This window comes from Furipterus horrens, unplaced genomic scaffold (genome assembly GCF_987537825.1).
Source record: "Furipterus horrens unplaced genomic scaffold, mFurHor1.1.pri manual_scaffold_9, whole genome shotgun sequence".
NCBI lineage: Eukaryota > Metazoa > Chordata > Mammalia > Chiroptera > Furipteridae > Furipterus > Furipterus horrens.
In genome coordinates, this window is record NW_028327179.1 from 12,893,250 (window position 1) to 12,921,209 (window position 27,960).

A 27,960-nucleotide genomic window follows, 5' to 3' on the forward strand; every position below is an offset into this window, starting at 1 on the left:
ATCTTGAAGTCCTAAACCTGTCCATATATTAAAGCTTCAAATACAGCGTTATGAGTGATTCAAGTAGCAGTACTTAGAACAGTTGAGGTAAGCCTTGAAGCAGTTTCAATGGTTTGTGATCCATATACCATTAGAACGTTACTATTTTGTACACATTAATGGAATCAACCCATTCTTAATTTCTTCTCTTTTTCTTTCCCTTTTGGGTTTCCTTTTTGTGGCCTGAGGTCACCAGTTCCTTGGGTATAATCAAAACACTTCCGTCATGGCTGCATTGAAGAGCATATTCATTTGGATTGACTGGCCTACCTTCATCGTCTCTTAACCTACTAAAAATATCATGATACAGGTCAAGCAATTTCTGTTTCATTATGTTAATAGCTTTGTTACACTGGGCTCGCTCCCTCTTGAGGGTTTCCTTCTTTGCTTGCAAGTTACATATATCATCTTCTAGATTCAAAATTATGTCCAGTTTGCGCTTACGACAGTTCTGAGCGGCAACTTTATTTTTTCCTCTTCGTCTAATATCACGGATGAGTGACACTTGTAAATCTGTCAGGCAGTATCTGCTTAGCATGCTATTGAAAGAATCTACAGGCATTTGGACAATTTCATCTACAGAAAAAGGGATGTGCAGAGCTTTAGCATGGCGTTCATCGCGGCTTAAGTGTCTGTGTGTGTCATTCCGGTACCTACTCATTTTGTGTGACTTCCTAGGCCATGAAGATCCAGAAGTGGATTCTGGTACACTTGCCTGTAAGTGGTAAGTGTGATTATGAAGCATGTGTTGAAATGCAAGGTCCTGGTGAAAACCAGAATCACTCCTGAGATCCACCTGACAAATCTTACTGGGCTCTGGGTAGTAGCCTCCTACAGCCCCTTCTAAAGCACATTGGGAAAGAGAGTCAAGGTCACTACTAGAACCTATAGCACCTTCACATAAGGAGGAATTAGACTTGGTGATGGAGGTAGTATTGTGGCTTGAATTTAAGGAAAGCCCAGAATCAGAATCTGGTTCTTCAAAAAGGTGAGAAACTTCCAGTGGATCAAAACCTTCAGTAGCCAGAGACATTGAATTTATCTCATCAAACACATTTATGTCAAGGTCATATAGAAGATCTTGGCTTGTTTGATTCCGTATCTGATGGTCAACAGGTGGAAGAAATCCTGTCAAATTAGTTGTAGGAAGAGTCTGTTCAGAATTGGTGGTATGAGAATTTAACTGCAGAAATGGTTCTTGTGGCTGTGAAGTCCTTTCTGCTGGATCTCTTCTAAATGTATTGTTAGGACACAGCAACATAGCCTCATGGAGATTTACATCGTGACTTATAGCCTGGCTAAAATTTACATTATAATATGTTGAAGAATTCATGCCATCATTGATACTTCCTGGAAGAGGAGGAATATCTCCCAGTGAGATGCCCTGAAAAAACAGAGAAAAGCACTTTTAATACTCATAACCCAATTTCAACAGCAGGTCTAGTACCCAATACGGTATTTTCTTTGCTCGCTTTCGTCAGTTCCTCTATACAAGTAGGGATATGCTGTTGGCTATTAACAGCTTTCCCTCATTAAATAGAGGCTGCTCAATACATGGTCTGAGCCCAGTCATGGCAATTATGAAAACTTAATTAGGTTAGTAAAAAGCTAGTCTTGTTATTAGATCATTCTCATGTTATATGCAACTCTTACCCCTGCTGTTGGCAATCTAAGTCCATAGTGGGAGGATTGTGGATAATAACAGCTACAGTTTAGTATTGGTAGGAGAGGGGGTCTTTTTTTTGAAATAAATGACACAAAGTATAATGAAGACAAATGCTACCAGAAAAAATAAAGCTATGCCTCAGGTTTTGAAATGTTTACTTCTGTTTTAATTTAATGTGAACTATATAAGTTTGATTAGACCTTTGTGATTATCATTTGGAGGAATCGTATACATTTTGGCCAGTTCTCTGAAGTGTTTCTATTAAAAGTAATTCTAACTAAGTCTGTGCTTAAATAATGCATTGGATATTTATAAGTATGTAAGTATTTTAACTATTATCACCCTGGTATCAAAGCTATATTTATTCACAGAGACCAGTGCAGATATTTTCTTGCAAGGATAAAAGCCAAGGTTCCAGTTACCTCCAGTGAATTTTCAGGCTGTGATGAAAGCAATTGAAGTAAGCCTTCCAGAGAGAAAGATGTATCAGTCTCAATTAGAAGTCTCTGTAGAAAAACACAAAAGGTGCACCATTCATTAAGTTAAAAGACTGTTGTGGCCCAGGTTCGTGTGGCTCAGTGGACTGAGCATTGGCCTTTGAACCAAAAGGTTGCCGGTTTGATTCCTGGCCACAGCACATGCATGGGTGCAAAGGGCAACAAATTGCTGTATCTTTCGCACATCGGTGTTTCTCTCCCTCTTTCTCCCTTTTCCTCTCTAAAATAAAATCTTAAAAAAAACCTGTTGTATAAGTACTGTGTACTAACAAATTGGGTCACTGGAGCTCCATGTTATTGGATGATTCTAATGTTACAATCTTACTCTATTTTACTATTTTATAAGATGCAACTCTTATCCTTGCTGTTGGCAATCTAAATCCACGTTGAGGAGGATCATGGATAGTAATGGCTACAGTGAAGTATAGTGTTGGTTAAGGGGAGGGGTCGCCTCTTTTTAAAGTAAACCAGACCAATAAAGTATAATGAAGACACAAATGCTACCAGAAAAACAAAGCTGCCTCAGTTTGTCAGATGTTTACTGCCATTTTGATTTGGTGTGGACTATATAAATTTGATTAGACCTTTGTGATTATGATTTAGAGGAATAGTATACATTTTGGCTAATTTGCCAAAGTTGGAAATGTTTCTGTTAAAAGTCATCCTAAGTCTGTGTGCTTAAATAATGCGTAAAATATTTAAACTGTCACCAGGTATAAAAGCTATATTCATAGAGGTCAATGCAGATATTTTCCTGCAAGGATAAAAGCCAAGGTTCCAGTTACCTCCAGTGAGTTTTCAGGCTGTGATGAAAGCAACTGAAATAAGCCTTCCAGAGAGAAAGATGTGGCAGTCCTAATTAGATGTCTCTCTAGAAAACCACAAAAGGTGCACCATTCACTAAATTAAGAGACTGTTGTGTAAGTGCTGTGTGCTAACAGATTGTGCTGCTGGAGTTCCATGTTACTGGATCATTCTAATGTTACAATCTTACTGTATTTTACTACTTTTATAAGATGCAACTGTCATCCTTGCAGTTCGCAATCTAAATCCACATTCTGGAGGATCATAGGTAATAACAGCTAGAGTGTTGGTTGAGGGGAGGGGCTGCCTCTTTAAAGTAAATCAGACCAATAATGTGTAATGACACAAATGCTACCAGAAAAACAAAGCTGCCTCAGTTTGTCATATGTTCACTACCATTCTGATTTGAACTATATAAACTTAATTAGACCTTTGTGATTATTACTTGGAGGCATAGTATAACATTTGGCTAATTCTCCAAAGTTGAAGTGTTTCTATTAAAAGTGGTCCTCGCCCTGGCTGGTGTGGCTCAGTGGACTGAACGCTGGAGTGTGGATCGAAAGGTCGCTGGTTTCATTCCTGGCCATGGCACGTGCATGGGTTCCCGGCCAGGTCCCCAGTTGGGAACATGTGAGAGGCAAACGATTGGTGTTCCTTTCATAACATCTATGTTTCTCTCCCTCTCTTTCTCCCTCCCTTCTGCTCTCTGAAAATAAATACAATCCTAAAAAACAAAACAAGCAATCCTAAGCTCCTAAGTGTGCATTGGATATTTATTAGTACATAAGTATTTAGACAACTATGTCATACAGGTATCAAAGCTATATTTATTCACAGAGGTCAGTGCAGGTATTTTCCTGCAAGGATAAAGCCAAGGTTCTAGTTACCTCCAGTGAATTTTCAGGCTGTGATGAAAGCAACTGAAGCAAGTCTTCCAGAGAGAAAGATGTGGCAGTCCCATTCAGATGTCTCTGTAGAAAACCACAAAAGGTGCACCATTCACTAAATGAAAACTGAAGTGGTTGCCTGGGGCTTTAGGTTTTACCCTGAATGGACAACCAGGTCTTACCTCTGTGCCGGATTTTTATCCACATCCTGGGGCTTTTATACCCTTTTAGGTTCTCAGTATTCTCATAGCCTTCCTTTTATAAGAGCCTTCAACTCCGAACTCCTCCCTTATTCCTGCCCTATCTCTATATAATTTTTGCCTAAAGTTGTTAGTTTCATCTTATTTTGCCCCTCCACTGTGGACCCTCCAAATTTGCTACAAAATTATCCGACTTTACAGTCAAATATGTATGTAGATGTACCAAAGTGTTTCACTACTTTACTCACCACTGTATCACCTGCCTTCAAGGTTTAGTTCCATTCTTGCTGAAATAACTCCTTCAATAGTTCTTTTAGAGAGGCTGTCCAAGTAGTAAAATCTTAGTTTTCATAACCTGGAATTATTTGTCTTCATGTTTAAATGATAATTTGGCAAAAGTATCAGGTTTAATGTTTTCCCTCAGTACTTTGTCCTAAGGCGTTTATTACTATTGATTTGTTTGCGATGTCATTTTATAGGCAATCTTTTTTTCCTCCAGTAATTTTAAAGATTCCTCCCTCCCCCCCTCCTCCTTTCCTTCCTTCCTTTTTCTCCCAAATAAGTTAGTTAAATTGCAGGTGGAACAAAATTCTGGATGTAAAAAACAATGAAGAACACACTTTGACAGGATTCTTGGCTGGGCTACTCTGACCTCACAACTAAGGTTGAAATGGCAATGAGAAGGACTAAAGTAGTGAACTACTGCATGACTATTATTATTTTCCACAAAAGTTTATTTTTTAAAAGATTTGTTTTATTTTTAGAAAGAGGGGAAAGGGAGGGAGAAAGAGAGGAACATCAATGTGTGGCTGCCTCTCGCGCACTCCAAACTGGGGACACCTGGCTCACAACTCAGGCACGTGGCCTGACTGGGAATTGCCTGGGAACGATGGTCAGGGCAGCAGCTAGAAAGGCGCCAGTCCCATACAAAAGTGGGAGAAGTACCTTGAAAAGGGGCAAGTGCTGAGCAAGCGGCATTGTTCCCTCTCGGACCCTCCCCACGTACAGCGCCACAACATTGCCCTGTACTGACGAATACCTAAGGCTCCACACCCTAAAACGTAAGAGGTGTGACAGCCCTTGCCCAAATCACAGAGGCAAACACAGAAAGATGAGACAAGAAGTAAGACCCAGAAGCGGGGGCAGATCAAGGTCCCAGTGGCACAGCTAAGCAATGAGCAGATAGCACGGGGGACAACTGTAACAGCATAATCAATAAAAGATAGAAAAAAATACAAACATAGTTCTTCTATTTTGGGTCAAGAATTACTTTCCTTTTGAATAAAGGTTACTAGGAGTATTCAAAGAATATGATGGACACATTTAACTTTATAAGGCTTATCTTTTAAAAGCAAAGCATTAATATAAACTCGTCTTTAGTGAGAAGAAAATCTCTTCAGACCAGTTAACCTACATACAGTGTATTTATTCTTCATTAAGAGCTAGCAGTCTAAGTCTGGGCCTGCAGTGGGGCTAGAAAGAAGACACTGTTAAGCAGTAAATTATCACTCAGAATTTTCACCTGAAAGAATGGAAATAAGTACTATTCCAACAAACTGCACGAGCACCACCTCTCAGCAGAAGAGTAAACTGATGTTAACTAAACAAGACACACAGGCCAGGAACATGGGGGAGCAAATTGAGGAGCTGGGCCCGAATTCAGGGACTGAGGCACAGATGTCTTGCTTTAAGTGATTAACAGGTTTCTGGAAAATTTTGTCCAAATCGATATTTGTCCTAATTTCAATTGTATTTAGATTCTCTAAGGAAGCTCCTTACTTCGTCTATCCATTTTAGCATTCAATGAGTGCCTACTACGTATCTAGCAGTGAGTTAGTTCAGGTAATTCTGAGAAGTAGAAAACAGTTCCCGCTTTTTGGGGAAGCCCAGTGAGGGAGGAGAGGCAGAGGCATGCCCGGGAGAAAAATGAACCAACAGCATATAAACCAATGAAGAGCTGAGACTGGGATAAAAACATCTCCCTCAGAAAAGATGACTGCGAGGCTCTCAGGAAAGTGGGCTGAAAATGCTTCCTTCCAAATGTGTTTTTCTTCTTAAAATTTGATTATCTAGAAGTCACGAGGACTTCACTCCAGATTCAGGGAAGGATGCGCTCTTCTAGAACAGGATAGAACAGGCTGGAGGGATGGGAACAGTAGGTGAACAAAGAGAGCAAAGCTCTTCGCTGATTTCACTCCATCAATGCTGTAACGTTTGATGTAATGTCACATGGTCGAGGAGACAGTGAGGGACTGTCTGAAGAGGGCTAAGGCACAGTACCCTGTCCTCCAACAGTGTTCAAAGCACAGCCCCAGGCTCTACCTGGGCGATCATGGCTGAGAAAACCATCAGGACAAGACCCTCAAGGGGGCACCTTTCAGGTGAAGTGGTAAATGGTTTATTAAAGTCTGTAACCTCTGTGCCCATTGCCAAGCTTGTGGGCTGGGACCTCAGCAGGGCTGAGCAGAAATCAGAGTATGGCTCAAGCGAAGGAAAGGGGAAGTACAGGCTACAGGAAGAATCCTCCCGTCAGCCTGGCGCCTGGAGTTCCTCCATCTACACCACTTCTCAACGCTGAAGAGTGTGGTTAGATGCAGAGGAGTCAAGGAGGCTGTCCCCACTGGGCCTGGCTTTAGTCTAGGCCAGGGTACAAAATGGGCTCTGGAAACCCATGGAACAAGGCCCAGCCAGAGTCTGAGTGAGGATTTGAGCCCAAGCCTCAGCTGGTATAGAAGGTGATTTGCTTGCAGGTGGCTGGGTAAGGATTCCCGGATGCAGGGTGCCAGCCAACTCTTTAAATGCAATGAACACAACCTGCTAGCAAGTTCTGGGAGGGTTGCAGGTGTGTACACAGACTCACACAGACACACTATCTTGAGTTTGTAAATCAAATGACCACTCCCACAATAAAAACAAACACATGCATTTTTCATATATCAGATTTGCATATAGTAGGTCATACTTACATACAAAATTCATTCTCAACACAAATGGACAAAGCCATACAAAATCTACCTTAAAAGCCAAAATGGTAAGGCTGGGAGATGCTTACCTCATTTCTAGATTCAGTGGTCTTTTCTGCCTCCCACTGAGGTTTATCTGCTATTTTATTTTCATCTTCATTCTTCTGATGTAGTGATGTTTCCTTCTGGGCTGATGGTACTCTTCGCTCATTTTCCTCCTGCTGGGAACTGTGACCAATAGCTCTTAATACCTCATTCTCCTGTAAAAGTACCCAAAAAATGTGCTAAGTAGAAATCCGTATTTCATCAAGTAAGTCAAACAATCTTTAAAACTGCATTGTACTTAACTGCTCAGTGATCATGAAAACATACAAGTCAAAAGCTGAGGCTGACATTTCATTATCAAAGAAATGTTTAATTCCGAAACAAAGCTCAGTTTTGAGTCTTGTCCTTTATAAGAACTCACTGTGAGGCAGGCTGTTCTAATCTATAGAATTTAAATCATATGCAATTATAAAGCCCCTGAACTTGTAAATTCGATTAAATTTGGAAAGCGATGTTGCCTGCAGTTTTTATTTATTTTCTGTTAAAAATAGATCAAACAGCCAATTTAGAAGCAATCACTGATCAAACACACATAGAAATATCTGGAAAGTATTACGAAGTATATTCATTGTGGCTCTGTCTGAAAGGTGGGATCAGATGGGGGCAGGGTGCTTAAATAGTTGACTTCACTTTATAATTTCGGTACTGTTTAAACATGTATTTCTTTTATACACAGGAAAAAGGTAAATATATTTTTATTCCAAAAAATAAAGTTAACAACAAAGTTTAAACTAACATCTCAATAGTTTCAACTATGCGTATTTACCCAGATGAGTCCTTCCACCTTTTAACTTACTATAATTGAGGAAACTCAAATAATTGACAGGCTAGAGAAATTTGTATATCCAAACATTCAAATAGTTACCATTTACATTTACTGTATATACTGATACTTTCAATTATGATATTAAAATCTCTGTATAATTTTCCCCCCCTTTACTTGACCGAGGCTTCTCAAAATCTTTCAAAGAATCTATTTTTAATTTCTCTCTTCCAACAACATAGCACTCTGAACTAACTCACAAAGGGCAGCAGCACCACCAACCCCTCTAAACCAGTTAATCTCATCAGACAAACACAGGAAGGTGAAAGAAATGAAAACCCAAAGATGCCAGAAGCAGCGAGAAAGAGAGAAATATCGAAACGGAGCAGAATAAGGAAGCTGATATGCCAGTGGCCGGTGTGGCTTTTCCTTGCTTCTTCCTGGCTTTGTTTGCTGTACCTAACTCTATGACATATACTCAACTTTCCTCTTGACGCTAAGGCTGTCAATCTCGACCTGTCCATTTGCGCACCTGATTCCAAGGAGCGCATGTGCTTAAGAACGTTGACCCCACTCCTTTACCTCCCTTCTGCACCAACATTGTTTTCCGTCTCATCAGCCTATTAACACACAATAACACCAGCCATCTGTAAAATCCTCTCCCTGGGTCTTACATTACTCTTTAGGGCCCATCTCATTTCTGGCAAAACCCTCCAGTCACCCGGCGTGAGTGCGCATTCTCTCTGAAGTCTATTCCAGTGAGGATGCTGGCCCCGCCTTGGCTCCACTGAAAAGCTTATCAGGTCTCTCCTGGTTGGCCAGTTCTCCATCCTCACCTTACTTGACCCATCAGCAACATTCACTTAGTTACTTCCTCCTCCTGGATGAGTAGTTCACCTGGCATCCAAGTACCTTCTCTCTTTATTCTCCTAACTCGCCAACTACTTCTCCTTTGTGGATCTTTCATCTTTATCTCTAAACATGGCAATGGCCCAAAGCTCAGGCTCAGGCACACCGAGCACTCTCCCGTCTCCAGCCAGTTAAATGCTCTCCCTCTGATTGTTTGGCTTCTCTTCCCCCAACCCCCATGGCTTCCTTTAGGTCCCTATTCAATATCACCATCTCACTTTTCTTTTAAAGCAACACCCCCCCAAAAAAATTCCTTCTCCCATTAGCATCTATCTCCCTTATCTTTCTTAATTTTCCCCCACAGCATTTAGTACCAGCTGATACATTACCACATTTATTTCTTTGATGTCTATCTGTTCCACTAGAATGTTAGGCCTTGAGGGCAAGGACTCCTCTGCCTGGTTCCTGCTGTATGATACATAATAGACTCTTAATAGGTATTTTCTGAATAGACATAACATCCTAAGCTTTGGTAGGGATCTGACTTCTAGTGGGTGAGATGCTACAGTCTTGCTCTTTGCTGCAATTACAACTTAGCCTTGTCTAAATTTGGGGAAGGAAGGAAAAAGTCCTCAACTCTTGAACCTCTCCATTTTGCCAAGGCAGTTTCTTTTGCTAGGCCTGAAGATAATCAAATTCAAACTTCTGGGTTCCTGAGGCAGTTGACTTTACATTTGCAGCTGGTGGGTATAGGAGCTTCTCATCCGTAAATGGCACGATCGGTTTAGAGCCACGAACCCAGGCACCCAAAGTTAATTTGTAATATTTGAGTTAATACAACACATGTGGACCCGCACATGAACTTGCAAACACCAGACTATGTGATTTATGTTACATTAATAAACAATAACAGCGATTAAGTAAGGAGTAGATCAAGCCCATAAGGAAACAGATCAAGTAAACTTTAGTGTAAAATTTAGTGTAAACTCTAAATTTTTTAGAGTGTATGTGTATAAGAGTTTGATAACAAAAGTATGTAAGATGGCTTAACTAAAAACTTGGGAAGAAAAAACTGAATTTCTCTATATGGCCACATTCACAACACAAGAATCAATTACGTTAAAAAGCCTATCATATACTAATGGATCATTACTCACTAACTGTTAAAAAGAATCAATGACTCCATTTGAATATAAACAAGCAAATGAAAATTTCTTTTCAGAATGATGGAGTTAGAAAATCATCAATGGATGCTAAAACTAGGGCATAAAAATTTGATAAGAAACAAGATATTTTACTCTCAAAGCATCACTGCACATATTATTAATTACAAAGAGAAAAATAACACTACATGAGAAACCTGGCAAACACCATCTAAACCAGCTGGTCAAATATATCACCACAATATGGAGACAAACCAACATCATGTGCCACCTGCTATGATATGGAGAAGGACACATTACTGCTTCTGTAGGAGTACCCGCCCTACATTTATAATCTCAATGTAATCACAAGGAAACATCAGACAAATGAAAATTGGGTCCTTTTTACAAAGCAACTTGATCGATACTCTTCCAAAATCTAAACGTTGAGAAATCTCAAGACTGAAGGAAATTCTTTCTAGATTAAACTTGACTAAGAAACTTGATCACTAACTTCAATGGGTGGTCCTGGGTTAGATGCCAACTGGTTTTGCTGCTTTTCTGGGCCTGGAGCTGAAACACAACTGAGGCCTAGATGTATTTGAGGTGAGTCAGAACCTGACTGTCCTGTGGGTTTAATGCTTAAGGGCCATTTTTTGGCCTCCTTGTTTAAAGGAGTCTAACCCCCATGACCAGAGTTATGCAGAGTGGAGGAAAAGTTTCCCTGGGGGCAAGGTCCTTGTTTTCCCAGTTTTGCCTGTTGCTAGGCACCTGGGGCTTTCCACTCTGGTGACCCTTCTGTACATGTCCTATTGTCTTTGCTCTGCTTCTGTCTGTATAACTGCCTACCACAGTTAGAGAGAAATCATTGTTCTTAGAAAATGTAACTATTTGGGTATCAAAGGGCACAATGGCTTTAATTCACTCCTAAATGTTTCAGAACAAAAAGAATTATATATTGTATGTATATACAGAAATAAATATAATTAGAAAAATAGATAAATCAAATGGGGCAAAATGTTAACAATAGGTACATTTGAGTAAAGGACATATACTATTCTTGCACATTTTTTTAAAAATAAAGACTTATCCTACAAATTCCTACATAGCTAATGTGTGCATAGTATTCAAGTGTATCTGATAGCAGTGTGTGTCTGTACCTATTTTGCATTCAGATCTTGCTATTAACACGAACATGAAGCCAAAGAGTAAGTTGGGATTATAGTACTGGTCTACTGTTGTCTCACTGGACATAATTTACTACTGGCTAGCCTCCAAATTCACACACAGAAAAAAAAAAATCCTACACAGCAAAATCACTTTGGCCAAGGTCAACAGCATAACTAGCCTTCCATTAATTTGTATTTTCCCCTCAAAGTGAACAGTCATATCAACTGCTTTAATAATTATTTTCACCTCTTTCTTTTCAACATTTAAATTTCATATTTAATTTTCTTATCTAATTGCTTTGGTTATGCTTCTAATTCTAGAAGCATTATGTTCGATAATAATGATATAAATGATATAAAGGAAAACACCGTCTCTGGTCTTAATACTGTACTACAACACTATCCCACTTCTGACAGCAAATGTGTGGGTTTTCCACATACCAAGCAATTCCGTGATACCAGCAGGTGTCCTAGGGAGCAGAATTTGCCACCTCGATACATGTCTCTTCCATGCAGGATTATGTTAGTCTGGTTATTTTTAAGAAACAACAGGCTTAAGCCCTGGCTGGGTAGCTCAGGTGGTTAGAGCATTGTCCCAGTACACCAAGGCTGTGGGTTCCATTCAGAGTCAGGGCACATACAAGAATCAACCGATGAATGCATAAATAAGTGTAACAAATCGATGATCTCTCTCTCTCTCTAAAAAAGAAAGGGAAGGAAGGAAGGAAAAGAAAGAAAAGAAAGGAAGGAAGGAAGGAAGGAAGGAAGGAAGGAAGGAAGGAAGAAAGGAAGGAAGAATGGAAGGAAGGAAGAAAAGAAAGAAAGCTGGCTTAAGAGAAGCTGTGAAAACCAAGTTTCTACAAGTAATCTTTTGTAAAAGACATGTATCTGCATAAGCAAAATCTTTATTTGTAAGGGTATCTCCACTGCTGTACCGGAAGACAGGGAGGATTCAATCAATAAAACTAATAAAATGAGAGGGCAATGACTTAAATTTGCATAACAACCTCACCCTTGCTCCCTGTTCTTTTCCTGGAAGGTTCCCAAAACTGACTCCTCCCTCCCCCAGTACCTTCTTTTGTCTTCAGTTGCGTACGGTATCGAAGGTGATGGGTTAGGCCATTTTCAAGGGAGTTGTATCTTCAGTTTTTCTGGGTCTAACCCATGTAAACAGGAGGTATATATGTTATTAAACATTTGTTTACCCACTGTTAATCTGTCTTATATTAGTTTAACAGACCAGTCAAAGAACCTAGATGGGTCCTAGAGGAAAAAAAAATGTTCCTTCCTAACGGTGTCTGTAATTTTGCTTAATTCTGACACTATCTACCAGGACACAGCACCAGATCCCACAGGGGAAGGGCTCAGTCTCACAAGACTGCCCCGCCCCCTTCAGATGCCAAATGCAAGTCCAGGTTGTTACCTGTGCTTCCAACCAACTGGCTACATCAATGAAGAGGTTCCCATAACCCCCTCCTTGGGTTCCTGTAATTTGCTAGAGCAGCTCACAGATCCTAGAAAAACATCTTACTTCGTAATTACTGTTTTATTACATAGAGCAAGGTATGGGGGAGGGGGCACAAGCATTTTTGCCCTCTCTGGGTGTGCCTGTCTTCCGACCCCTCCACCACCCTGGAAGCTCTCCAAACCCTGTCCTTTGGATAGGCAATCACGACTATCATCGCACAGGAATGATTGATGAAATCATCGGCCTTGGGCCCTGGCTGGTACGGCTCAGTGGAGGTCACCTCTTTGATTCCTGGTCAGGACACGTGCCTGGGTTGCAGACCTGTCTCTGGCTGAGGGTGTGAGAGGCAAACGATTGATGTTCTTGCATATCATCAATGTTTCTCTCCCTCACTTTCTTCCTCCCTTTACCTCTGGCTAAAAACAAATAGATAAAATCTTTAAATCATTGGCCTTGGTGATTGAACTCAATCCCTAGTTGCTCTTAGCTCACCTCAAGTTCCAAACTTCTAATCACAGGGCTGGTTCCCTTGGCAATGCACCCCCCACCCCCCAATCCTTAGGGGCTTTCCAAAACCCACCTGATTAACATCAATCAGATGTGGATAAAAGGGGGATTGGTATGAATAACAAGATACTTCTTTTCCCTTTATGGCGCTGGAGCTATTTCAGAAAAGAAGGACAAAAAAATAAACCTAATTATTATAACAAAAGATGCTCCCATCCCTCTTAACATTTAGGAAATTCCAAGGGCTTGGGGAGCTCTGGGACTGAAAAAGGGATAAAGACCAAATGCGTATTTAAATCACATCATCACACCTGACGTTCTCACCTACTCACGATTTTAATGGGATGCTTTTTGCAGCTTGTGCCATTACAATGCTTTAAATTTTTTTTCAATTACAGCTGCTGTACAATACTATATTAGCTTCAGGTATCCAACAATGATTAGACATTTACGTAACTTTCGAAGTGATCAACTTGGTAAGTCGAGTACCCACCTGGCACCATAGGTAGTTACTACAATAGCATTGACTGAATTCCCTGTGCTGTACTTTCCATTCATTAAAGGAATGCTTTTAATGCTTCACCAGTAAGGATGGCATGTAGACTTATTATTTGAGATTCAACAGGCAATCTTTTTTTAGTCATTTGCTCCATCAATACAAGTGCCAGATACCGCACTAAATGCTGGGGACGTGATAGTGAAAAAACACACCCAGACTGCCCGGTCGGAGATTACATTCCAAAGGGAGAGGGAGGGAGCCAAAACTACAGGCAAACTAACAACAACAAAACAAACAAAAAAAACCACACAAGTTTTATAAGTGAAAGAAAAAAAGAAAGAAACTACTTAGAATGAGTGATCAGCCAGGGAAGGCCTCTCTCTTAGGGGAGGTAATATTTCAGCTGAGAGGTAAATAAATAGAGCTGTGTGAAAAGACAGGAATACATTCAAGACACAGGTAAGATCCTGTTGCCATAACATTTTCAATTAGCTTCCTAATGATGAAAATTTACTTGTTTCCAACATTTTCCTACAACAAACAATAGTAAAATGTGCTCATAAATGCTTCTTTGCACACATGTGCAAGTAGCATAATTTATGTGCACTTTTCATTTGCGGGATTCTACCCAATAGCCCTTCAAAGATATTTGTGTTAATTTAAATTCCTATCGACAATGGATAAAAGTGTCCATTTGTAGATGAAAACTGGCATCTCATTGCTATTCTAATTTGTATTTCTCTTATTAGCACGAGGCTGAACATCTTTCACAAATTTAAAAACTTTTGTATTTTCTGTGAACTGTTTTGGCCTTAGCCCATTTCTCTGTTGGGGTGTCAGTCCTGTTCTTATTGACCAATAGTAGGATCAGGTCATTTTTCACGCCACCTTCCATCTAGTCTCTGCAGCAATGTGGGAGTGGAAGGGGGAAACCAGGCAGGCTGTTGCAATAATCGAAGTGAGAGCGGATGATCACCTGGAAAACGGTACTGGTAACTGATAGAGAAGTGGAAGAATCCATGACACACCGTGAATAAAGAATAGGTAGGGATTGCTGATGGACTGGAAATGGGAAATAAAGAAAAAGGAAGGATTAAGAGTGACCCCCCAGAAAAAAAAAAATGGAACTATTGTAACAACAAAATCAATAAAATATATTTAAAAAGAAAAAAAAGAGTGACTCCCAGATTTCTGGCTTAAATGACTTGGTGGATAAGTTAAATTTGAGGTGTGACAAGTCAAGTAGAAATATCCATCACACTGGTGACATGAGGACCTGGAATTTGGCAAAGGTTGGAACTGGAGGTATAAACAGGAAGTACATCAACACACACACACACACACACACACACACACACACACACACACGAACAAACGAGATTCCAGCAGGAGAGTACAAAGCAAGAGGGGCTGAACACTAGCACTGCAACCTTCATTCAGAGAAGCCAGCAGAGACTGAGGAGAACAGGAAGGGGGGCAGGGGCTGGGGAACCTGGGGCTGGAGGCAGTGATAGGAGGGGGGCCAGCAACGTCTAGGAATCCTAGCGTTTGGAGAATGGAGTGGTCAAGTGTGTTGAATGCTGCTTGGAGGTTGCACAAGTAAAGACAGAAAAGTACCCATTGGATTTGGCAACAGGAAAGCTGTTGGTGGCCTTTGAAAAACCAATTTAGGGTGAAAGCCAAAAATGACACTGCATGAGGAGTAAACAGGAGGTGACAAACTGGAAACAGTGTATACAGTCAAATCTTTCAAGCCCTGGCTGCTGTGGATTGAGCACAGGCCTGTGAACCCAAGGGTCACTGGTTCGATTCCCAGGCAGGGCACATGCCCGGGTTGAGGGCCAGGTCCCCAGTTGGGAGGCGTGTGAGAGGCAACCAGCCTATGTTTCTCTGGCATGATGCTGTTTCTCTCCCTCTCTCCCACCCTTCCCCTCTCTCTAAAAATAAAAGTCTTTCAAGAGTTTTGGCAACGAAGAGGAGAAATGGGTCAGAGGAGTGTTTAGCAGTGTTTTGTTTTGAAGAGACACTAGAGTATGTTTCTAAGGGAATGACTTAGGAGAAAGGGTAACTGCAAAGCAAGGTCCACCAGAAGACAATGGAGAATGAATTCCAAAGTATCGGGCAGGACTGATCTTGAAAGAAAAAAATGGAGCATTTATTTCAAGATATTTCAAGTGGATGCAAGATATTTGAGGATTTGGATAGCAGAAGTTCTATCTTTTCTCATTTTTTTGACTGGTGTTATGAAAAAGTAGAAATTAAGATGATTTTAAAATATGCCCACAAATTATTCGATGCCCTTTTCTTCAAGCTTTGCTTCCTTCTCCTTGAGTTGGGGGCTGGACTTAGTGAATTGCATCTAATGAAATAAGGTGGAAGTGACAGTATAGCACCGCAATTTTCAAAACATGCACTACCTGACTATTTGGTCTGGGGCACTGATCTCTTTTTCCTTAGATTGTCAAATAAAAACATGACAACAGCCAACACAATAGCTGTCCAGTGTGAATGAATCAAAATTATATCTTAAAAAAAATAATAATTTATTTATTTGTTTGTTTATTTATTTTTAGAGAAAGGGGAAAGGAGAAAGAGAGGGAGCAAAACATCACTGTGTGGTTGCCTCTCACTTACGCCCCCAACTGGGGACCTGACATGCAACCTTGTCATGTGCCCTGACTGGGAATTGAACCAGCGACACTTGGCTCACAGGTCAATGCTCAATCCACTGAGCCACAGCAGCCAGGGCCTTATACCTTTTTTTTTGGTCAGAACGGCCGCAGAATTTTAGGAATGAATTTATGTGTGCCGCGAAAGGAAAAGGGTTCAGAGTCACTGTTGTAGCACTGCTGCCTTCTCTTTGCCCTCTCTGATCCCTTGTTCTGGTGAAAGCCAGTGATCACAGTGTAAGGACAACATTCAAGCTCTCCTTATAGAGAGGGTCACTTGGCAAAGAACTGAGGCTCCCTGCCATCAGCCATGTGAACGATCCATTTCAGAACTGGGTCCCACAGCTCTAATCAAGCTTTCGGAAAACGTAACCCAAGTAACATCTTGACTAGAACCTGATGAGACCCTCGGTGAGGACCACCCAGCTAAGTTGCTGCAGAATTTCTGATCCACAGATACCGTGGGACAATAAATGTTGGTTATATTTAGCCATTAAGTTTTGGAACAATTTGTTATGCAGTCAGTAACTAACATAAACATGAAAAAAAAAAAAAAGTGCTTTTCCCGGCTGTATTTTGCATGACAATGCATAAGAGTGATTCCTGGATTTCTTGGATGTGTGTGTGTTTAAGGTATTTTGATATTACTGTCATGCTGGTTTTGAAAAAGAGTTGGGAGGCTTTGTGGAACAATTCCTTAGCGGAAAATCTAAAAAGAATTCTCCTTGAATTCTTCAGGCACCAGGAGGTTTTTGTTTATTTGTTTTTGTTTTTTAAACTATGCTGGCGATGTGGTCAACCTCTTTGGAGAGGCTGGCCAAACAGCCTTCCGAAGAGGCTGTTCTTATTTACACTGCCATCAGCGCCTATCCATTTCCTCACACCCCACCCACTCTGGGTTTGTTTCTCAATCATGTGCTCATTAGAAGGCTACAACTGCCGCTCATTAGTGGTGAATGTGAAGACAGGAGGGCCAGGCATGCTCTAGACTGAAGGTGGGAGACAGATTCTAACAGAAGAGAATGACTGAGTCCTCTTAAAGACGGAGGCACGAGGAACGAAGGGAGCCCAAGTCACAGTAGTTCGTGCTTTGCTGCCTGTAGTCATTTCCTTGATCCTTCCGTCCCCACAGGCAGAGGCAAGAGAGACAAGGCGAGAGAACCAGGGCCAGTCATGGCAGTGCTGAATACCAAGTCCTGAGAGGGCCCATTCCAGTTCCCATGCTCCAGCTGGTCTACAAATAAGGAGGTACATCAAACCAGTCCATTTCTAGCCCTGGCTGCTGTGGCTCAGTGGATTGAGCGTCGGCCTGCGAGCCAAGCGTCGCTGGTTCGATTCCCAGTTAGGGCACATGACTAGGTTGCACGTCAGGTCCCCAGTTGTGGGCGCAAGTGAGAGGCAACCACACAGTAAAAAAACAAACAAACAAACAAAAAAAAACAGTCCATTTCTGAGAGGGTAAGAAGGGGTTATTAACAATGAAGCTGGGCAAGAGGCATTCACTAACACTGTCCCCAATGGTCATCCTATCGATGAGGCCACAGGGGAAAGAGGAGACAATCGAGAACCTTGATGTCGAGAACCTTGATGGCAGAACGAAAAGTGCTGGCTGAATTCCACAGACCTAGGGAAGAGCAATACTTGAACCTGCTACAGCCTTACGTATTCAATAAATACCTTCTTGGCTAGTCCTGCCCTTAGTCCTTCAGCTATCACTGATAGCAAGCCTGTGACACGGCTAACAGAAACACGCGTGACAAGAAGCGAGGAGAGAAGAGTTTCCCCCAGGTTACTGCGATGCACATGGAGCTGTGCGACCTGGTTCCCCCGTGCCCATCCAGCTGTGCTGAGAGCTGCTTCACCTAAGGTCACACCCACCCCAGGGCACCCACATCCCTCCCACAACTGGGCAGGCCTGGCCATCTCGGCTCTGTGGGGGACACCTTAGTGATGTGTGCTACTTTAGCCCTAAAACTCCTGGTTTCATTAGCCTGCATCACAGCTTCATGTCTGCTTCTGGATAATCCTGCTTTCGTGTCTTCCCCTCCGCAGCTGCAGCTGCCTGGGGCGACCCCTTACACACATGCGCACTCAACGCGGTCTCGGGTTCCTTGCCCAGAGAACCCAACCTGTGACAGCTTGGAGAGAGGACGGACCAGCACCTCAAGGTGGGGAGGGGTGGAAGATCTAACATTGTAATATTTCCACAAAAGCATTTCGGCTAGGCGGAACAGAGGCCAAAAACCCAACCCACTCCTGTGTCCTCATGTGTGAGATCTTTTCTAACTCACACTTTAAGAAATTAGTTGAGAAAAAGCACTTTCTACATTTTCAGACACTACAGAGCCATTCGTTACTCTTCCTTTCTATTGCTTTTTGATTCTGAAGAGTGGCCATTAACGCCTAACTGCCGGCAGCTCACTCAGAACATGAGGAGAAAGCAGTGCCAGCCCCTGGGAGCCAGTCAGTCACTGCTGTTCGCTCCCTTGTCCTGTTTTTCTCAAGCCAGTGACATGGAGCTGGGATACAGAGTACATGTGTTTTACAAGGACCCTGGAGATTTATGGTCCATGCTCTTAATCTAAAGAATGAGTAAGTTAAACCCATCATTAAGTTACTTTTTATTTGCAGGTAGGTGGTATTTACTCTTGTGAGTCTGGGACTCAATAAAAAGGAAGAAAAGGAAGTTTTCATGTTTGCCATATAGGAAGCCATCATGAACCTGTGAGCTGGGGTGTCTAAGCACAGTGCAAAATCCAGGGACTTGTGGTGATGTGGCTCCTGCCAGAAGGGCCTTCCCTGCCATGGCTCTCTGCTGGAAAAAGACCTGCTGCATCCTCTGTCTGGATCCAGAACCTTCTCAGTGTGGGACCCTCAGCGAAAACTCGGTTCTCCTGTCTCTAAAATCCCATGGCCACTAGGTTTTCCCTCACGACACGGATGTCATTCTAAAATTCCAACTATCTGGATCTTTTCTTTCCAGCTGGGCTGTGAAGTTACAACAGCTATCGTCCAGCTGGTAATTCACCTTCAGCACCCATGTAAGCCTTGCACGAAGGCCTTCCGAGTCAATGAAGCCAGTGGGAAGGGGAAGAAAGGAGCAAAGCTCTTCTCCTCTTACTAAAATCGCTGAAGTTCTGATAACCGGCAACATGATTTCTAAGCCTGTACTTATCATACTGTGTTGGGACCTGAATAGTGTGATCGAGAGTCTGACCCTTGAAAAAACTCTTTGTGAACAGTCCCAGCTGGTTTAGCTGGGCCTTTCATTTATTCATCTGGGGGAGGAAGGACCGAGACCTGCTTTGACCTTTAGGGTTGGATGAACCTTCAAAGACAAAAGGCAGTGTGGTGCCTCCGAGAAGAATGACATCAGAGGGAGAGGGGTGAAGGCCACGGAATGCTGAGCTGGAGTCATCGGGATTGAGAGAAACAAGGAGCCGGATAAAGAGAGACTGTGTCCTGTTCGGCCTGGGTGGTTGTTAACAGCAGTTTATAATAATTACAGCTCCCATTTATTGAGCACTCGCTGTGGGCCAGACATCACATACATGCTCTCACTTGAGTCGCTCAGCAGTCCTCTGCAGGAGGAAACTGGGGCACAGAGAAGTTAAGCCCCTTGCCTTCAAGCCGCAGAGGTGGCACGTGACAGAACCAGGATTTGGTTGCAGGCATTTTTACTTCAGATCCAGAGCTCAGGCACTGTCCCGCTACTTGTCACCCCTCTTAGAACCATAGGTCTCCCCCAGGAGCTGTCCCCTGCAAACCTGGGCTGCTTTGCTGGCTGGCTTCTGGCAGGGCTCCCCCGTGGAAGGAGGCAGCAGGACACTGGAGGGTGAGAAAGGCCAAAGCATTTCTCTGTCCATTTCTCTTTCATTCTCAGCAACAGCAGCCCCTCCCCCTCACCTCCCTGGGCTCTGGTGCCACACTTTCCACCCCCGCCTGCTGCTAGTCTCTGGGCTCCCCAACCCACAACTGCTCCTACAAGGAGTCACTCACAAGTCCCTTTAGGCAAGTCTTCCAGGGCGAAGGCTGCTTCCTGCCAGAACCCCGAATGCTCCACCACTACCCACGGAGGCTCCTACCTGCTTCCCCCGCGTTACACAGAGAACGGCAGTGGTGGGAAGAGCTGGCTCCACATGGATGAACGAAACTCCCGTGTGCACATCGTTTCATCGTGTCTAACAGCGGGCCACTGCGCGCAGTAATGAATCTCGTTTGGATCGCACGTCCAACGAGCCATCCGTGGAAAACTGCTCAAGAGATCATTGGGGCCTCTGACCACTGATTGGATATTTGATGATACCAAAGAATTGCTGATTTTTTTAGGTGTATGCATGGCACTGTGGTTCTCGTTAATAGCTAAGAGTCATTGTATTTTAGGAATGGACACCGAAACATCTAGAAGGGTGCTGCCTCCTCAAAAGTCCAAGGCCTCCTTCAAATACTTGAGCTGGCTGTTTTGTTCTCTCTTCCGTCTGATCGTCTCAGCTTGGAACCTCCCCACTCTGGTCGACCATTTCCTGAATGATCCCCGCCCCCGCCCCCTAGGGACAGAAGGGTTCCTGTCACACCAAAGCAGGTCCCAGCATGACCAGGCAGAACAGGAGTTCCCTGGAGATTCGACTCCCCGCTCCGGGGCAATAAGGGCAAATCATCTGTTGAACATCTACAAACATGCCAGGAACTGCGCCAGCCCTTTAACATACGGTGCCATTTCATTCTCACCGGACTCTTCCAGAAGGAGGGGAACTCTGTCCTCTCTCAAGGGTTGCCCCGGTGGCAACGGAGCAGGGATGGTGTAACGATTGGTTTTATGTGCTGACGTGCTGTGCGCAGCTGCTCCAATACTAAACCGAAGTGTCACTGCAAAGGTATGTTCTAGATGTGGTTGGTAGCTCCGGCCAACCAGGTGGCTTTGAAGAGATCATCTTGAGAACCTGAGTGGGCCTCATCCAATCAGTTGAAAAGCCTTACGAGCAAAACTGAGGGTTCCCTGAGGAAGAAGAAACTCTGCCTCAAGCCTGCTGAGTTTCCAACTGGCCTAGAGTTCGGACTTGCTGGCCTCCACAACCGCAGCAGCCTTGAAATAATCGTGTATGTGTGTGTGTGTGTGTGTGTGTGTGTGTGTGTATGCATGCATGCATATATACATTCATATTGTACTGGTTCTGCTCTCTGGAGAACCCTGACTGCTACTGAGTTATACCCAATCTCAAAAGGTCACACCTCTGTGACCATGGGTGAGGCCTCTATGCCACCACTTGTACTCTGTCCACCACCACCTGCGACTTAACCCAAAACAACCCAGGTGTGTCCCTGGGCCTCTCCAGCCTTAGCTGCCTACAAGTGTATTTGAATAACAACATATCCATAACTAGATTTTGAGAATAAACTATTCATAGCGAAAGGCTGCCATGAATGGTAGAAGCGTGTTTTGACAATGCGTCGTTTTGTAGTGGGTGGGAGCCACGGTTTACTCGGTGCTTAAGAGCAGCGGCCAGTTCTATTCTGGGCAAGGTTGCTAATTTGCTGTGTAACTTTGGGCAATCCTGTTTCACCACCTGATAAATTATAATGCCAACCTGAAAGTCTGCTTTCTGCTGCCCCCATCCTCTCAGATTGGAATTAAGTGGCCAGATGGCCCATCGGGATTCAGATCTGACCTACTTTCTAATTGGACTCTGGCCATGAAGGACCCATGACACATTCAAGTTCATGGTATCAAACCAACGTGGAGGTGATGGATGAGGCATGCTCAACAGCTGCTGGCTGAACCGGCCTGTGCTCCTCACCCAGTGCTGGGTGCCATTTGAGGGTTAAAGTGAAGACCCAGTTTCTACACTTAAGACACTGCAGTTCAAAGTAGAGAGTGCTGCTTGTCCTGGCCTATGCTCTCTCTGCTCCCCTGTGCTCAGGGGGTTCTGGCAGGACACAACAATCTCCCTCTCAATTTGAGAGGGCTGCCCTCAGTAGATTATTGGGTTGGCTCTTAAAGGCACAAGAGGACAATTTAAGATTAAAAAAAAAAGGTAGCAAATGCCAAGTTCCATAAAAGAAATGTTACAGAATGTAACAGGAAATGGTTGTAGATGAAGTGACAGTTGAGATGAGTCTGAGAATTTAACAGCGGGGAGGCAGTGAAAAGAGGCATTCTGGCCAGGATAACAGAATAAGAGGCAGGGAAGCAGGGGAAACGGAGGGGAGGAAGTTTTAGTTGAAAAGTAGGCTCCAGGCAGAAAGGATCATGAGACATGAGCTCAGCTAGGGCAGTTAGGGGGTTGAGCCACATGGGCCACATGAGGAGCCTTGAATGACAAAATATCGAATTGGGAGGTTCCCCAAATAAAAGTGGAGAGAACCAAGGCATGCTTTGGAAATGTACCTCACAAGAGACCGGAAAGAAAGAAATTGGGGAAGGGGGCGTTACAGAGCCCTAAGAGCTGAATCGAGAGCAGTACCTGACATTTATTGAGGGCTCACCATGTACCAGCCCTGCTGAATTTGCATGATCTGCTTTAATCCTCACAACTCTGGAAGGTACACTCACCACCCCACTTTACAGATAAGGGAACCAAGGCACAGAGAGGTTAAGAAGTGTGCCCCAGATCATACAACCAGTCAGGGTGGAACCGAGACCTACAGCTACGCTGCTGGTAGGATCCAGCCCAGAGCACTGGGCACCAGGCCAGCCTGCTTCTGAGTCAGGGCCTTGCTGACGTCTCAGCTGAGCTGAGAAATAGGGGGAATGGAGAGGAGAAGGAGGAGGAGGATGAGGATACAAGAGACACTGCAGAGATGGTATGCCTGTAACCTACCAACTGAGGTGAAGGGCTCCCTAGAATAAGTGAAATAAGGTTCCTCAGGGTTGCTGCTCATTAAGACAGCAAAAAACAAACAAACAAACAGAACAAAACAAAATCCCCGGAGGTGCTCATGAGCATATACCAAATCCTGCTGCAAATGGTCCTACACACGGACGAGCTGCTTCCAGAAACTGCTTAGTTTTCAACAGTTGGAGCCCACTTGCTAATAAGAAGCCAGCTGAACACCCCAACGGGTGCCAGGAAAAGGGAGATGGTAACCCTGTAACGGATTGAATTGTTGCCTTCAAGATCCCTATGTTGAAGCCATACCCCTCAGGACCTCGGAATGTGACCGTTTAGGAAACTGAAGAGCCATGGATGTAATTAGTTAAGTTGAACAGTGTGGGTCCCTGAGCCACACTATTGGTGTCCTTATAGAAAAGGAAACTTGGACACACATGCACACAAGGGGGTGCCATGTGAGACTGGGAGAAGGGCTGTCAAAGACTGCCAGCCAACTGCCACAAGTGAGGGCCTGGAGCAGATTCTCCCTCTCTAGGACACTAATACTGTGACTATGTCATCCTTTCCCACACAAGGGTCCCTTTTACTGTGTCCTTCCATAAGCAAAACGAAGAGCCTACAGTGGAACCTCGTAGTGCTGCAATGTATGTTAATTACTGGACTATTTCTGTATCCTAATTGTGAGTTAAAAACAGTAAGTGTTTGAAATTTCATCAATCTGCAATTGCCTGGGCGTCAGGGAGACCGTCTGATTTCAAAAGGAAAAGCAATTTTTACTGTAGCAATCAAGGACCTTTCTCTTCCCTCTTCTCTTAGAAGCAAGTACTGACTGGACCAGATTCTTCCTGTGACCTGAAGAAACACAGTCCCACGAGCAGTAAACTGAGAGGTCCTCCTGGCCTCCTCACCAAGTAGAAGGTGCCGGTCGCAGGGCACACGACCACATCAAGATGACCACAAGCCCTCTCGGTTTCAAAGTGGCCACAGCTCCCTGAAATACTGAAGCTGGCTGTGAGTAGCCTTCCCACCTCCAAACCCACACATTCAATTCGGCAAAAACTGTTCACGTCTTTGTTGCACCCACGCATTCCTTTGAAGGATGCGTGCTTCCTTGGTCCTGAGCGGATGGGGCTGTGGTCACGACTGTGGTTGCGAAGGGAAGCATGTTTGCCCTGGGGGCATTCCAGATTCTGCTTTCAAACAGTGAAGAGCCCCACTAAGAAGTGAAACCAAAGCAGTACTTCGTTTGCTACTTGGAAAATCCCCGACTCCAGAATATTTTTGCACAGGCACAAAAATTATGGAAAATCATACTATAAAACCAGAGTTTCCTACAACTCAAATGTAAGCCACCAGAATGATCTATGTAAAAGCATAACAAACCTATGATGGTCTATGGGGCAAAGCACTCGCCCTCCGTCTTCGAAGTTGACAGTAACTGACAAGTTATCAAAGCACTTAGGGCATGACCGGCACAGTTCTAAGCCTGTTGTGTGGAATGAGTCGTCTCTCAGAGCATCCCTATGTGGTAGGCACCTCATTATTCTCAGTGCGCAGGTGAGGAGAACGCAGCACAGGTGGGTTAAGAAACTGGCCTCAGGTCACAGAGCTATTAAATGGTAGAGCTGGGGTTCAAAACCAGGCAGTCTGGCCACAACACACCCCACGCCCTTGACAAACAAGCATCCAAGCCAGACATATAGACAAATAAGACAAAAGGAACCAAAGTGAGCGGGGACAGGTTAAGGAGGTGGGTTGAGCATGGTGGCGAAATATGAGAACAGCAATTACATTCCAAGCGCTGGGCTGGGGCTTCACACACGCGTTTCGCACCGAACCGGCACAGCACCCAGAGGTGAGCGTTACTCACCCACTGATGAAATCCTGAGGCTTGGAGTGACCTGTATGAGGGCACATTAGGAAGTGATGTCCCTAAACTCAGGTTTGCAGATTGCGAAAATCGGTGTCGTTTTCTCAGCCCATCTTCTCCCAGTCAGAGCTTCAAATTGTAACTTCAGTGTTATGAACAGTATACTCTGCTTTTAAAAGTCAACTCAGTCTTGAAAAAAGTGGGTCAGGAGTGTGGGGTGTCTCCCCATTCCAGCCGTGCGCTTGTCCAGAGGGCCTGAGTACGGTTCAGGTGCTTAATTAATGTGCCAGTTTGAAGTCAGTTAGCTCATACTCCAGTCCCACTTCTGGCACTAAAACTGTGTGGCGTTAACCAAGTTCCCTAACCTCGCTGGGCCTCCATTTTCCTTAAGTACAAATTGGATATAAAGCTGCCAAGCAGGTGTACCTCACAAGGTTAGTGTAAAAAGGGGCATTAACAATAAAGGCGAACTGGCTGTGAAAACTGTAAGGAGCTACACAGCTGATCATCCCTGAAATTAGTATGATCAGGTCATCCCCACAGCTACCAAGGTCCAGCAGGCCCACAGCTGCCAGCCGGGAGGCGCCACCAGAATGGCCCCGGGTGAACTTCACCCTTGCCCCTGGGAAAGCGGTCTCAGGACTCCAAGGTCAGGCTGGCCCTAGGCCCCGGGAATTTCTCCCAAGGCAGGCTTGCCTGTTTAAACAGGTATCCACCAGGTGATGGCTAGGAGGGGGAGGGAAACCCTTGCAGAGTGAACTGTCTCTCTCCCTCCAGGTCCCTGCATACTTTGCCAGCCGGTTGGCATTCGGCTGTGAGGGGGGCAGGGTGCCATCTGGTACAACATCCAGCATTGGGTTTCACCCTGTAGGCGACAGAATCAGGAAAGGTAGCCCTGCTGCCTGCCATTCTCCTCAGGAGGTAAAAGAGGATTGAGGGGAGGATTGGATGAGTGGGTGGGAAGAACCTTCCACAGTTCCCGACAGCCAAGAGGCCACCACGACTCTCACCAGCCCCCACCCCATTAGTTCCGGCCCCAGGAAGAGGAAGGGATCAGATCTGCATAACAGTGAATCACCCAGCACTTCGGCACAATGACCCCTCCAGGAGAGGGTGGAGAAGCTCGTCTGACAACTGCCCACACAACCGGCAATTCTGAAGAGCAGCAAACAAACCAGTCTAGCCCCAACCCCCGTTTTGCATAAGACTGCGCTCCAAAAAACAACTTCCAAGGAACACGTGTTGATCGATACCAAGAGTTCACACTAAGGTTTGGGCCGAGAAAGGATTAAGATCCCTTTGAAGGAACTTAGGATAAGGTGGTTTTATGGAAATTGATATGAAAGTGTCCTTACACTGGAAGGGGCATTTGGGAGCCACACATAATACTTCAAACAGATCTTGGTGAACTTTGTTCCAAAAGAAAGTTAAGCCACAGGGTTTGAACCTGTAAACCAAAGGGAATTTGTTAGTCACTAGGTGACTGTTGGAGTCCCTGTTTTATGCTAATAAGCGATTACACAAGTTCTAGCAGGGAGGCGCATTGTTGCCTCGGGGGAAGGTCGGTCACCGCGGGATGGTCGGCCAGCTGGCCTCAACCTGTTCACCGACCACTGCTCCTTCATCCAGGGAAGCAGCAAAAACGAACCGCAATTGGGTTAAAAACCGGGGCGGGGACCATCGCATTATGCCGGGAGCGTGGTTATTGAAAGAGAAACGTGCCTCCTTCAGGTCCTCCGAGTCGGGCACGGGTTCCAGAAAAACAAACAAACAAACAAAAATCTCAGTGTACAGGGCGTACTGAAAGAAGGCAGTGTCGACAATATGACCAGCATCCCTTCTTCTGTCCCCTCCCCAGCCCCGAACTACTCTTCCTAGCCATCCAACACCAGAACGGTGTCCCCTACAACGAAACGGACGATTTCACCCACTTCTTTCTCAAAAGCCTAAAAGTCTAATAGCCTTCATCCAGATTCACAAAAAGGAGAGGCGCAGAGTCGTCTGCGAACCTACAATCACGTAGGGGTTGAGTGTGGAAAGTCGGCGGTGTGCCCCCTCCCCGGGGTCCTCACACCCTCTAGGCCTCCTGGCTATCTCACCCCCACCGCGTTCGCGTCCTGGCTCTCCCGTTACCTCGCTCGCGCGTCCGCAGGCGCCCGGCATTTGAGCCGTAGGTTCCGCCGGTGCCTCCTCCTCCTCCAAGGGGCTACTCGGAGCCGCTCGAGGATTCCCGCCACCCCCCGGCGCAGACTGGCTGCTGCCGTCCGCGCTGACGCCGACTCCTCCGGCCGAAGAGGCGGCGGCGGCACCGAGCAGCCCGTGTGTCCCGTCGGCGTCCCCGGCAGCCACGCTGTGCACCAGCCACGCATCCACGCGAGTGCGGGGGATGAAGGGGACTCCAAGCGTGCGCACCTCCCGGAGCAGGTGGCCCTCGTGCTCCGCCGCGGGGTCCGGCTCCCGGTCTTTGGGGTGAAGGTTGTGCGTGCGCCCCCACCCTTCGGAGGCTGCGAAGGGGCTGGGCGCGGACACGGGACTTGTCTGGCAGTCCCCGAGCAGTAGCTCATCCTGGAGCAGGGTGAGCGGCGGGAGCAGCAGGTAGAGATCCAGGTCCAGATCCAAGTGAAGCCCCGCCAAACTTAGCAGGATGGTTAGATGCAGTAGGCAGCCGCCTTCGGACCACCACGGCTTCGGGTACTTCATTCTAGGCGCACGCCTGGGGACGCCCCTACCCGCCCCGCAGGTCCCGGCGCTCCAGCCGCAGCTCTGACACGTGCGGGCCCCGCGTACCGCCGACACCTGCCCGGAAGAGACAGAAGCGAAACAATGGATCCGGACGCACAACGGCTGTCGCGGGTTCCCGAGCCCCGCACAAAGGTGATCTTTCCCAGGTCCGCACTGAGCCGGGGCTCAGGAGAGACGGAGGAGGAGCCACCTGCCCGCGATGCCCGCCTGCCCGCCGGCAGTGCAGGTCGGCGCCGCTGCCAGGCCCCGCCCCCGGCCGCGGGAACTGCTGCCGGGAACACGCCCACTGCT

The 27,960-nt window shown here is 45.0% G+C and overlaps 1 protein-coding gene and 2 non-coding genes across 3 annotated transcripts; 2 read left to right on the plus strand and 1 right to left on the minus strand.

Moving 5' to 3' along the window:
* On the minus strand, nucleotides 1-27,909 carry NFE2L3 (NFE2 like bZIP transcription factor 3). Its single transcript, XM_090287095.1, has 5 exons — nucleotides 27,061-27,909; nucleotides 7,146-7,316; nucleotides 3,894-3,977; nucleotides 2,988-3,071; nucleotides 1-1,423 (listed from the first exon to the last, which is right to left on the minus strand). Exons 1-5 carry the CDS (start codon nucleotides 27,625-27,627, stop codon nucleotides 176-178), a joined length of 2,154 nt encoding a protein of 717 aa, XP_090143221.1. The 5' UTR covers nucleotides 27,628-27,909; the 3' UTR covers nucleotides 1-175.
* LOC150001310 (small nucleolar RNA SNORA23) lies at nucleotides 11,022-11,207 on the plus strand. The gene has a single exon (XR_016513211.1). It is a non-coding gene; the product is annotated as a small nucleolar RNA SNORA23 (small nucleolar RNA).
* LOC150001311 (small Cajal body-specific RNA 11) lies at nucleotides 22,107-22,240 on the plus strand. The gene has a single exon (XR_016513236.1).
* Nucleotides 27,910-27,960: the final 51 nt, after the last annotated feature.